The sequence below is a fragment of the Eumetopias jubatus genome, unplaced genomic scaffold (assembly GCF_037043125.1).
Source record: "Eumetopias jubatus isolate StellerSeaLion01/CBP00866 unplaced genomic scaffold, mEumJub1_p1.0 scaffold_4, whole genome shotgun sequence".
Taxonomy (NCBI): Eukaryota; Metazoa; Chordata; class Mammalia; order Carnivora; family Otariidae; genus Eumetopias; species Eumetopias jubatus.
Window position 1 is genome coordinate 92,239,162 of NW_028274810.1, and position 12,429 is coordinate 92,251,590.

A 12,429-nucleotide genomic window follows, 5' to 3' on the forward strand; every position below is an offset into this window, starting at 1 on the left:
CCTCCCCGGCCTCAGTTTTCACATCTGGAAAGTGGAAGAATAAAATCCAAGGCTCAAGGTTTGCCCTGATCTTAAACGTGCAATACTCCCAACTGCTTGCTACACACTAGTTCTCTTCTTTCCTCCCAATCTACTGACTGGAGCCATCAAGAACCCATCGAAAAACCCGATAACCCCAGGAAACCAGAGGGATCGAGACCAGGGCGACACGAGCTTGTTCATCGCCGCCGGTGGGCCGCGCGTCCGAAGGCAAAGGGTCACGAGCGACGCGCGATCTCTGACTTCCCCGCAACCACCTCGCCCCTCCCCTCCCCTCCCCTCGGCGAGGAAGACCCCGCCCCTGTGGAGGCGGTCGCCCCCGGGCGATCACCCCGGCAACGCCGTCTTCCGGTCTGCTCGGCCCGCCCACTTCCGGCCCCGGCGCGGCGCGGCGCGCTAACGCAGGGCGATCAGAAGCAGGCCTCCGGAAGGGCGGCGTGGGGGCGCGGTCCCGGGCGGAGGGCGGAGGGCCGCGGAGCGCGGGGGACGCGCGGCCTGATCTCGGCGTCGCGGCCGGCAGCCAGGGCTCTGCGCAGCCATGGACAGCGGAGGGCGGCCCTCGCTGGGCCAGTTCATCCTCCTGGGCACCAGCTCTGTCGTCACCGCCGTCCTGTATTCCGTGTACCGGCAGAAGGCCCAGGTCGCCCAAGAACTCAAGGTCAGTGCTGGAGCCAGCCTGGCCTCCGCCGGCTCACCCCTGCCCCCGGTGATGGTGAGCCCGCGGTTCGCCTCGGGCTGCTCCAGCGTCGGAAACGGCCCCAGAGAGGAAACCGGCCCTTGAGGGGTGTCGCCGCCGAGTCACGGGAGGAACTAGGATCAGAATTCGGGTCTCGTGATAACCGCTGCACTTCCCCTTTTCTCAGCCGCTCTCATTGCTCAGAATCTCGACCTGATTTCTTTATTCGACAAATACTAAGGGCCGCCTGCTCTGCTCCAGGCACTGGGGCTGTCGCCTGGGTAGAAGAGACAAAAGTCCCTGCCCTCATGGAGATTCCGTTCTGGTACAGCCATAAACAAGTACCTCAGATGGTGTGACAGATGGGGAGAAAAATACTACGGAATCGTGCGGGGAAGAGGGAATGCAGTGGTGTGCTATTTTAAATAAGGTGACATTTAACAGAGTCCAGGAGGAGGTGAGGGAGACCACGCAGGTGTCTAGGGGAAGAACAGTTCAGATGGAGGGAACAGCCAGTGCAGGAATCCTAGACTTTGCCCGTTTATGTAACCACTCACTTCTTGCTTCTACAGACTCTTCCTTTTTAATATTTTAGTTTATTTTAAAAATAACGCTTGGGGCGCCTGGGTAGCTCAGTCGTTAAGCGTCTTGCCTTCGGCTCAGGTCATGATCCCGGGGTCCTGGCTTCGGGCCCCGCATCGGGCTCCCTGCTCCGCGGGAAGCCTGCTTCTCCCTCCCCTACTCCCCCTGCTTGTGTTCCCTCTCTCGCTGTGTCTCTCTCTGTCAAATAAATAAATAAAATCTTTAAAAAATTATTGTGAAGAAAAAAATAACAAGATGAGAGAATGTGCTAAGCTGTAAAGGGCAGCCTAAGAAAGCGTTTTAAGATTTTATTTATTCGACAGAGAGAGACACAGCGAGAGAGGGAACACAAGCAGGGGGAGCGGGGGAGGGAGAAGCAGGCCTCCCGCAGGGCAGGGAGCCCGATGCGGGGGCCCGATCCCAGGACCCTGGGATCATGACCTGAGCCGAAGGCAGACGCTTAACGACTGAGCCACCCAGGCGCCCCCTTCACAATGATTTTTTTGAGGTGGGGAAAATGGCAATCATCTCCAGATTGCAAATCAGGAAGTTGAGACTCAGAGCAAAGGTCTTTCAGCTACTTGGGTTGGAACTTAAGTCTTTTGATTCCAAGTGTAGGATTTTTTTTTTTTCCCACCTGATTGACCACATTGCTTTATTGTGAATGTCTGACTGGCCCGTGAGAGATGGACCTCTTTAGGTCAGAGACAGGGTCTTATTTATCCCTTTTTCCCCTCTTCCCCCTTCTAGGTTCTAATTCAGTGCTTGACAAGTGGTAGATGCTCAGTAAATGCGGATTCCTTTTGGCTGAAATGTCACAATACCACAGTTAGGGCTTCACTTGACATGTATTTGAAGAAGGCTTCCTAAACCTGGCTTAGTTCGTTATCATCATATTGTTTTCAGTAAGGGCTTAGAAACCAGTGTGTGAAGTCCCTGCCGTGGAGGGGAGTTTGGGAATCCATCCGGAATGAACCAGCTTACCAGGCAGTTGTATTTGTGGTGCAAGTGACGTCCTAGTGAGATTCCAGCTGCCCAGTTGTTTGTCTGATTATAAATAAGCGAGTTATGCTGAAGTCATTGGCTAGAAGTGTAACTGATATTTCACTTTCTGACTCTGAAAGTCTGAAATCAGGTTGGCATCAGGCTGACCGAATGTGGGACCTTTTGCCAAGTCAGTTCCCAAATGAGGATGAAATGGCCCCTTTCTGGAAAGTTGGGATACCTAATATTTTAGATTCAGTTTTCTTGATCAGATTACAAAACTTCCAGAGTAGGTTTGAGTCTTATCCTTGTGTAGTTCTCCTAGTGATGGGAATGCATATTTATTGCTTGCCTACATGTGCCAGCCCCTGGGCTAGATTCCTTCCAACCTTATGCATCATTTATTTTTTATTTTTATTTTTTAAGATTTTATTTATTTGAGAGAGAGAGAGAGCGAGAGAGACCACGAGCAGCAGGGAGAGGGAGAAGCAGGCTTCCCGCGGAGCAGGGAGCCCGATGTGGGACTCCATCCCAGGACCCTGGGATCATGACCTGAACTGAAGGCAGACGCTTAACTGACTGAACCACCCAGGTGCCCTCCCATCATTTAATAAACATAAAAATCCAGTGGCAGTTTTCTCTCCCATTTTCTACAGCTTTGGAAACAGACTCAGGTAAATTAAGTTGCTCAAAGTCATAATAGATGCACTGAAGCTTGATTCAACCTCAGGTCTTTCTGACCATATTCCCTCCGCCCTTTAAAAAAATTCTAACTGGCTATCCTTTGGTGGATACTCTACCAGCTGTGTGACTTGGAGCAAAGCACTTCACCTCTCTGAGCCTCAGTTTCCTGATCTGTAATTGGGGATAATAATACCTTCTGTATAGGGATGGTAGGAGCGTTACATGAATTTATGCTTTTAAAGTGTTTAGCATAGTACCTGATATATACACTTGACCTTTGAACAACGGGTTTGAACTCTTTGGGTCTACTTACACGCAGATTTTTTTTTCAATAAATACAGTACTATGAATGTATTTTCTGTCATGATTTTTTTATTTTTTTAAGATTTTATTTATTTTTTGACAGAGAGAGACACAGCGAGAGAGGTAACACAAGCAGGGGGAGTGGGAGAGGGAGAAGCAGGCTTCCCGCTGAGCAGGGAGCCCGATGTGGGGCTTGATCCCAGGACCCTGGGATCATGGCCTGAGCCGAAGGCAGACGCTTAACGACTGAGCCACCCAGGCACCCCCTTCTCTCATGATTTTTTAAAAAAAGTATTTTCTTTTCTCTAGCTTGCTTTATTATTGGAACACAGCATATAATACATATAACCTACAAAGTATGTGTCGATTGACTGCTTATGTTATCAGTAAGGCTTCTGGTCAACAGTAGGCTATGAGTAGTGAAGTTTTGGGGGAGTCAGAGTTATATGCAGATTTTTGACTACGTGGCCATCTGAGCAGATGCTAAGAGGGCACTTGGGGGCTTTGGAGTCACTTGGAGGGGGGGCCCGAGTTTGGAGGAGTTTGGGGGAGCCCGAGTTGGGGCGTCGGGGCGCAGGGGGGGGCGCGCCCCTCACCTCTGCATTGTTCAAGGGCCAGTTGTAGTCTAAGTGATTATTCGTTCACTTACTCATCAAATACGTATTGAGTGCCTGCTATGGGTCAGGCACTGTTCTTGGCACCAGGGAGACAGCAGTGAACAAGACAAGCCAGGTCCGAGCTGTCCTCGAGTTTAATAGTCCAGGGGAGGGGCACAGAACAAAGGAGTCAACAGACTCTGTTAGTTGCTGGGCTGTTATTGGTACTGTCCTCACAGTGTAGGTGGTTCATAAGTTTGGGTTGACCTGGCTCCTGTCATTTACTGTGCAGCACTAGCTTCAACTTCGAGTGACCTCAGTGACCTAGAGTACCCATCCCTCTTCACCCCTCGAGGGCTTACGTACCTGGCATCCTTCAGATTTGTTGATGGCAATTCCCTGCAAGTGGGAAGTGTCCTTGATTCATCCCTGAATCCCCAGTGCGCAGCCCAGTGCCTGGCACATGGATGCTCAGGAACTGGTCATTGGTTTTATTAATCTTCTCTTTATTTTTGATGCAGCAGTGCCAGGCTGGCTTGGTCCCCATGCAGGGGGGGAAACTGAATCGGAGGGGGTGGCAGAAGGAGGGGGGTGGCAGCAGCAGTCACCGTGGTCTCCTGCTCGTCAGAGGGTAGAAGGACGAACTGGAAAGTAGGAGAATAGTGCCAGCGAACAGAGCCTTGCCCCCCACGGCGAAGGCAGCCCTGTACTGTCCCGTGTAATGCAGAGCGTGGATTGCCCCAGGCACGCTGAGAGCAACGCCTACCCTTGCCCGAGCCCCTGCCATGTCCTAGGCACCGGCTTAGGTACTTTCCACAGAAGCCCTCTAATGCGTGGTTCTGTGTCATCAAGAAGAGATTAAATTATGTTCAGTCTGTGGCATGAAAACAGATAAGGACCTTTCATATTTTCACTAAAAAAAGTTAAAATGAAGAGGAGGGTATGTTTCTGTTAACTGGGGAAAGAATGTCGCTGGCACCCCCATCCGTAGGGTGGCAGATGCCTGGTTATGTGGTGAAACTTCTGGGGCACAGCTTGGGAATGTGATTCTCCATAACCTCCTTCCTGCCTGATTTCCTCATTCTCTTTTCATTACATAAAAAAAGTAAATAGTCCTTTTCTCGTTGGGCCTGTAAGTGTGGTAGAACATGCAGTATTCAGCAGCCAGTTGAATGTGTTGTTTCCATTTAGGGAGCTAAAAGAATCCACTTGGGTGAAGACTTAAAGAACATTCTCTCAGAAGCCCCAGGAAAATGTGTGCCTTATGCTGTTATTGAAGGTATGTTTATTTATTGGCAAAATTAAAAATTTCCTCTTCTCGAAGTTTAATAAAAATCTTCTTGGCTGATTTTAAGGGCCTTTTGTATGGGGCAGTGTTCCAGAACTTGGACCTCGGGGTCAGAAAGACCTGGGTTATTGCTGTGTGATCTTGGCGCAATTACCCAACCTTTCTGAACCTCCCTTACCCCATCTGAACAAGAATTCCAACCTTTCAAGGTGGTTGGAAAGCTGAAATGATGGATCCGTGTAAAGTGCTTAACAGAGTGCTGACGAAACAACTTTTTTTTTTCCCCCAAAGATTTTATTCATCCACTTGACAGAGAGAGGCACAGCGAGAGAGGGAACACAAGCAGGGGGAGTGGGAGAGGGAGAAGCAGGCTTCCCGCGGAGCAGGGAGCCCAATGCGGGGCTCGATCCCGAGACCCCAGGATCATGACCTGAGCCGAAGGCAGACGCCTAACGGCTGAGCCACCCAGGCGCCCCTGACAAAACAACTTACCATGGTGTCATTTGCATCATTTTGATGAATTCAACTCAACCTAAAAACAGTATTTAAATCACCTTGAAAGGAAAGGGCAGAAGAGTTCTTCAGAACTAAAATAATTTGTTTCCGTTTAGGGGCTGTTCGATCTGTTAAAGAAACGCTTAACAGCCAGTTTGTGGAAAATTGCAAGGGCGTGATTCAGCGGCTGACACTGCAGGAGCACAGGATGGTGTGGAATCGGACAACCCACCTTTGGTACCTGTCCTTTCTCCTCTAGCCAAGCCTCCCGGTTGGTAGGCTCGCATGCTGGCACCCTGGGTACTGTTTCCGTGTCCTCTGGTTCACCTGAGACAAGGCCTAGACCAGTTTCTTCACGCTGACGGTACTCTTGTGGGAGAACGGTTTTTCCAGCCAATCCTAGTGGGTTTTTGTTTTGTATTTTGTATTTTTTATTGTAAGAATGCTTCACATGAGATCACTCCCCCTTTTTTTTTTTAAGATTTTATTTATTTATTTGAGAGAGACTGAGCATGAGCGGGGGTGGAGGGGAGAGGGTGGTGAGGAAGGGCAGAGGGAAAGGGAGAAGCAGGCTTCCTGCTGAGCAGGGAGCCCGACGCTGGACTCGATCCCAGGACCGCAGGATCATGACCTGGGCCGAAGGCAGACGCTTAACCGACTGAGCCACCCAGGCGCCCCATGAGATCTGCCCTTTTAACAGTACTAGAGCATATGGTACTGTTAGCTACAGGCACTAAGTCGTACAGCACATCTCTAGAATGTATTCATCTTGTATAACTGACACTTGATACCCACTGAACAGCAGCTCCCGTTTTCTTCTCTCCCGGGCCATGGCAACCACCATTCTGCTCTCTGTCTCCATGAGCATGACTTCTATTTTGTTTTATTTTTTTTTGAGAGAGAAAGAGAGAACACGTGTGCATGCGCATGTGAGCAGGGGGAGGGGCAGAGGGGAAGGGGGAGAAAGAATCTTAAGCAGGCTCCACGCTCAGCACGGAGCACGACGTGGGGTTTGATCTCACGACCCTGAGATCATGACCTGAGCCAAAATCCAGAGTCCAACGCTCAACTGACTGAGCCACCCATGCGCCCCTGAGTGTGACTGTTTTAGGTCCCTCATGTAAGTATTTGTTTTTCTGTGCAGTGGCTTGGTTCTCTTAGCATAATGTACCCCAGGCTCATCCCTGTTGTCACTGTCACATATGGCAGAGTTTCCCTCCTTTTTGTGGCTGAATATTGTCTGTGTGTGTATCGCATTTTCTTTCTCTACTCGTCTGCTGATGGGCATCTAGGTTGTTTCCATGTCTTGGTTCTTGTGAACAGGGCTGCGGTGAACACAGGAGTGCAGATATCTCTTTGAGACCCAGATCTCACTTCTTTGGGACGTACACCCCGAGAAGTGGGATTGCCAGATCATACGGTAGTTCCGTTTTTCATTTCTTAAGGAACTGGATATTTATTTGAGAGTGGCAAAGAGAGGTAAACGGTGGAGCTGATCTAGGACAGTGCTTATTGCCCGCTGATACGGCCCGAGAACCTCAAAAACGGAGCCTCCCTATCATGAGGCACTAGGATAACAGTGATTTGTGCATATTCTTCCACCTAGTTCGGACTTTATCCTGGCCTGGCATTTAGGCCATCCTCTCTCTGCCTGGGCGTGAGGTGTTTGCTGTCCTGTATTTTATTTTGGGTTCTCTCGTTTTAGGAACGACTACTCAAAGATCATTCACCAGAGGACCAACACAGTGCCCTTCGACCTGGTCCCCCACGAGGACGGCGTGGCCGTGGCCGTGCGAGTGCTGAAGCCGCTGGACGCCCAGGATCTGGGCCTGGAGACTGTGTACGAGAAGTTCCACCCCTCCATCCAGTCCTTCACCGATGTCATCGGCCACTACATCAGCGGCGAGCGGCCCAAAGGCATCCAGGAGACGGAGGAGATGCTGAAGGTGGGTGCCACGCTCACGGGCGTCGGCGAGCTGGTTCTGGACAGCAGCTCCGTGCGCCTGCAGCCCCCCAAGCAGGGCATGCAGTACTACCTCAGCAGCCAGGACTTCGACAGCCTGCTGCAGAGGCAGGAGTCCAGCGTCCGACTCTGGAAGGTCCTGACGCTGGTCTTCGGCTTCACCACCTGCGCCGTTCTCTTCTTCATCCTCCGCAAGCACTACCTGCAGCGCCAGGAAAGGCAGCGCCTCAGGCAGATGGAGAAGGAGTTCCAGGAGCGTGAGGCCCAGCTGCTGAGCCGCGCCAAGCCCGAGGACAGGGAGAGTCTGAAGAGCGCCTGTGTCGTGTGTCTGAGCAGCTTCAAGTCCTGCGTCTTCCTGGAGTGTGGGCACGTGTGTTCCTGCGCCGAGTGCTACCGCGCCTTGCCCGAGCCCAAGCGGTGCCCCGTCTGCAGACAGGCGATCGTCCGGGTGGTTCCCTTGTACAATAGCTAACCGGTGCAGGGTGGCCCCCGGGGGGGGGGCGGTGGGGGGGGGCCCACCCCCTTTCTCAGGAGTTTTTGTCTTGAGGCCTAGCTGTCATCCCAGCTGCGACTGAGGGAGCAGACTGGGGGAGCCATCCCAGCCTCACAGCCCCAACACTAGGATGTTGCCTTGCCACGGAGAGAGGGGACCCTTTTGCCACCGGCTGAGACTCACGGCCCCACCCTGGAGTGGGGGTGGTGGCCTTGCCTGCCTTCCTGGAACCGGCGGAGCATGTGCGTGTGTGTGTGTGTGTGTGTGTGTGTGTGTCTGCGTGTCTGCACCTCATTGCTCGAGGTCACTCCCGGCGGAGTGCATGTGTGTGTGCGTGTGTGTGTGTGTGCGTGTCTACACCTCATCGCTCGAGGTCACTCCCGGCGGAGTGCACGTGTGTGTGTGTGTGTGTGTGTGTTTGTGCGTGCGCCTGTGTGTCTGCACCTCATCGCTTGAGGTCACTCCTGGCAGAGTGTGCGTGTATGTGTGTGTGTGTTGTGTGTGTGTCTGCACCTCATCGCTTGAGGTCACTCCCGGTGGAGTGTGCGCGCGCGTGTGTGTGTGCACCTCATCGCTTGAGGTCACTCCCAGCGTGTGTGTGTGTGTGCACCTCATCGCTTGAGGTCACTCCTAGCGTGTGTGTGTGTGTGTGTGTGTGAGATGGCACCTCATCGCTTGAGGTCACTCCCAAGCCAGTGATCTCCAGCTCTTCTGGTCCTTTCTGGGGAATTACTGGTGCCTGTGGTCTTGCACCTTGAGTGACTCAGCCAGCAGGGAGGCGAAGTCAGGCTCTGGGTGTGGTGTATGCCCCACGGAGCTGTCTGAAGAGTCGCCTCTGACAAGACTGTCACAGTCTGTCTTCCTTTTGCTTACACCCCAGGAAAAAGGCCAGACTGGACATGAGAACTGTGTCCCTTTCCCCTCACCTCCTTACCTCTTAATGTGTGCACATGTGTGTCAGGACAAAAGGGAGCAACGCCCGCCATCTGCTTTCTGCCTAAAAGCTGGGAACCCTGGTCAGCAGGCTGAGGGGCTGCCATGTGGGACAGTCAGGCTGTCCTGTCGTCCCCAGTGGTGAAGGTGGCAGCTTGGCTGCAGCCCTCCTGGTGTCTCCGGGACCAGAGCGCACCGCCAGCCCTGGCTGGGAGTGCGCGAGGCCCGAGGCCCGAGGCCCGAGGGCTGGCTCTGGCATTCTCTGCCTGGGGTCAGCCCGAAAGGCCTCACCGCCTGAACGAAGCAATAAGGCTGCTGCTGCCCCGGCCTCCTGGCCCTGTCAGCCTCCCTCCTGGGCTGTCACGGAGGCAAAGTCGCCAGCCAGCACCCTGAGCAGAGCCTCTTCCAGGGTCCCGCCTCCTCACATTGAGAAGTTAGCGTGCCGTGGGTGGAGTCACATTGCCCCTTCCTGGGTTGCTGTTCACTCCCTCACGTGCCCCCTCCTTGAATTTGTGGAAAGAAGTGGGGGCACCCCTCTCACCTCCTCTGACTAGTCAGAGGTCTCGTACACAGCTCTTCTCTCCCTTCCATGACTTTGAATATTCATCCACTATCCCCTTTGTGTGGGGGAGGTGGGGGCTCTCAGGGGGCTGACACCCGTTCTATGCAGGGTCCTGTGTGGACAGCACAAATTAAACACATTACAACCAAGTGTTAGCCTGTTGCTTTGTCAACGAAAGTTTGGTGGTTTGGCTGAGGCTTGCATGAAATGGGACTGACTCTCACCGTGGTGGAATGATCTAGAGACCTTGAAGCCTCTCTGTGTGCCCACCTCCTGGGCAAAGAGATGCTGTGGGGCTCCCACAGGGGGTGTTCGGCAGTTTGGTGAGGCGGAGGTCTGGGGGCGGGTGTCCTGGAGAGCAGCCCCTAGGTGGCCCTGGCCTCACTGAGAAGTCCTGAGCAGACAGGCAGTGACACGATGGGGCCGGGGTGGGATGCTGGGGGACAGCAGGGAGGAGATGAACATTTAGAGTATTGTACTATACGCTTCCCCGAGCTTTCATTTCAAGGTGAGCTGATCCTCACAAAACCTGCAGGCTCTCCTGGTCTCTGCATCTCAGAGAAGGAAATAACCCACGAGGGGAAGTTCGCTGGCCTGGCAGCCTCTGGCTACTAAGTGGTGGGTCTGAATTAAAACTCCAGGCTGTTCCAAAGCCCCTGACCCTCCTGCTCACGGGCAGTGGCTAATTTCCTCAGTGTGTACAGGACTACCCCACAGGATCCTCGCTCCCGAGTTCATGGAGGGGGCCCGCTGTGGAACAGGCGGAGGTGAGAAGCCACGTGCCAGTACTGAGTCCGGTCTGGTGAGGCGGAAAGGGCTTGGGGGCTGGGCAGGGGGAGGGGGCGCCCGATCACCTTGAAAGCTCCTGCCCCTTTTTCCTTGTCCGTCAGCCCTGACTTTGTCAGAAGGTCCGGCTTTCGTTTATTTTTATTTTTGTTATTTTTTTTAAGATTTTTATTTCTTAGCATGAATGGGTGGGGGGAGGCAGAGGGAGAGGGACAAGCAGACTCCATGCCAAGCAACGAGCCCGATGCGGGGCTCCATCCCGGGACCCGGAGAAGATCACGACCTGAGCCGAAGTCAGACGCTTAACTGACCGAGCCACCCAGGCGCTCCGGTCCAGCTTCCAGTAGAGCATGAATGAGACGCCTGTGGCCGGTGTATGTGACCATCTATCGAGAGTTCAGCCCTCGGCACAGATTTCGTGAGTAAGTCCGAAAAGGGAAGGCTACCCGCTCTACCCCAGCCCCACTCCGATCTGGGCGGACCAAATCTGCCTCAACTGTTCTCCAAGCCGAGCCTGGGAGACACACCGCAGCACACAGTCCCCGCCTTAGGAAGTGACAGCTCATCGGGAACAGGAACACTCATGTACCCAGGTTCTGGATTTGAGGTCCCTGCTCAGTCCTAGCCCAGGTGGGGCTGACACTGTCTCAGCTTCCTGCCCCTGTGGCAGTTCCCACCTTCCATTTTGGGAGCCCCATCTCCAGGAGGACTGAACGGGACCTACCTGGGCAGACAGGGCCCAGGCCAGGGAGTGGGGAGTGACAGGGAGGGGAGGACCATAGGACGTTAGTGCTGAACCGACCTTGGGATAGTTGTGTTTTCAGTTTTTTGCTAACTCAACCCCTATGCTCAGTCACTTTAATCCTAGACAGACACCTTCAGGAGGAGTCCTCTTGAATGTCTGCTCCTGGTGTCTTGAATGTCTGCTAGGCACTTTATGTGCATTAATGCAGGGGGCACGGGGGGTCCTACAGAGTGGACATTGTTATCCCCACCTTACAAGTGAGGCTCAGAAGGGCTCTGTGTTCGCCTCCAGCCACACATCATTGTGAGCCAGCCCGTGTTAGGTTCCTTACAGGCAGCGTTCCTAAGACTTAGGGCAAACGAGCGGGGGAGACCGTATTACCCTAATTTGCAGGTTATGTGATGTGCTCAAGGCTACCAAGGCCTGACTAGAAAGCCTCCATCTTCTGTCTTTTATCACTTTAAGCCTGAAAGGGGAAGGGAAGTTGTCCAACAGACCACTGAGTGTTGCAGACCCAGTGTTTTCCTGGCCAGTCAGCACCTCAACAATCACCAGTCACACCCTGGTTTTACGTATCACAGGGAGAGGCTTTGAGGTTTCCCTAGCTTACCTTGATGGAACAGAAGCCGGGAGGCAGGTCTTTGGAATCCTAACTCATTCAGAATTATGATAGAAAATTTAAGAAGCAACAATATGTGGAACATTTAAAAAGCAAACAACAACACGACAAACTTGGCCAATCTGGCACCCTTTATGACCCTGGTCCCAGACCATGAAAATCCCAACTGGACGGTGGGTCTGAGGCTGATGATCCCGCAGGGCCTCTGGAATGCTCAGAGGAAGAGCCGGTCATGTTCACTGATGGGCATTTATTCATCTAACAAACATTTGCTAAATGTATATTTAGCAATCTCTGTGCCTGGAGTTGCAAAATGAGTAAGACGCAATCTCTGCCCTCGCAGGGCTCAGAGTTGTCTTAGTATACCCTCATTATTCTAAAGGCAGTAAACCGTATCGGCCAGGTGTGATGACCCTCAGTTGTTGGGCATATTTGCTGTTCACAGAAGAGTGTAGCTGGGATGAGCCTTTGAAATTGACCTGGTTAGAGCAGATTCCCATTCAAAATAAACCGACCAAGGGCAGTCCAGCGTTGCAGAAGGGGAGCCAAGCAGAGAAGACTTACCCCACAATGACCTAATCCTGACCGTGTCCCTCTGCTTGAAGCACTTCCCCAGGCCCCCTGTCATCTCCAGGCCTAGGCCCTGACTCTTCCCTGGCATCTGAGGGCCTGTGTAACCCA

At 52.9% G+C, this 12,429-nt stretch overlaps 1 protein-coding gene across 1 annotated transcript; it reads left to right on the forward strand.

Annotated features, from left to right (window-relative positions):
- The first annotated feature begins 441 nt into the window (after positions 1–441).
- On the forward strand, positions 442–9,747 carry MUL1 (mitochondrial E3 ubiquitin protein ligase 1). The gene is made up of 4 exons (XM_028090820.2): positions 442–697; positions 5,056–5,143; positions 5,764–5,884; positions 7,353–9,747. Exons 1-4 carry the CDS (start codon positions 578–580, stop codon positions 8,080–8,082), a joined length of 1,059 nt encoding a protein of 352 aa, XP_027946621.1. The 5' UTR covers positions 442–577; the 3' UTR covers positions 8,083–9,747.
- Positions 9,748–12,429: the final 2,682 nt, after the last annotated feature.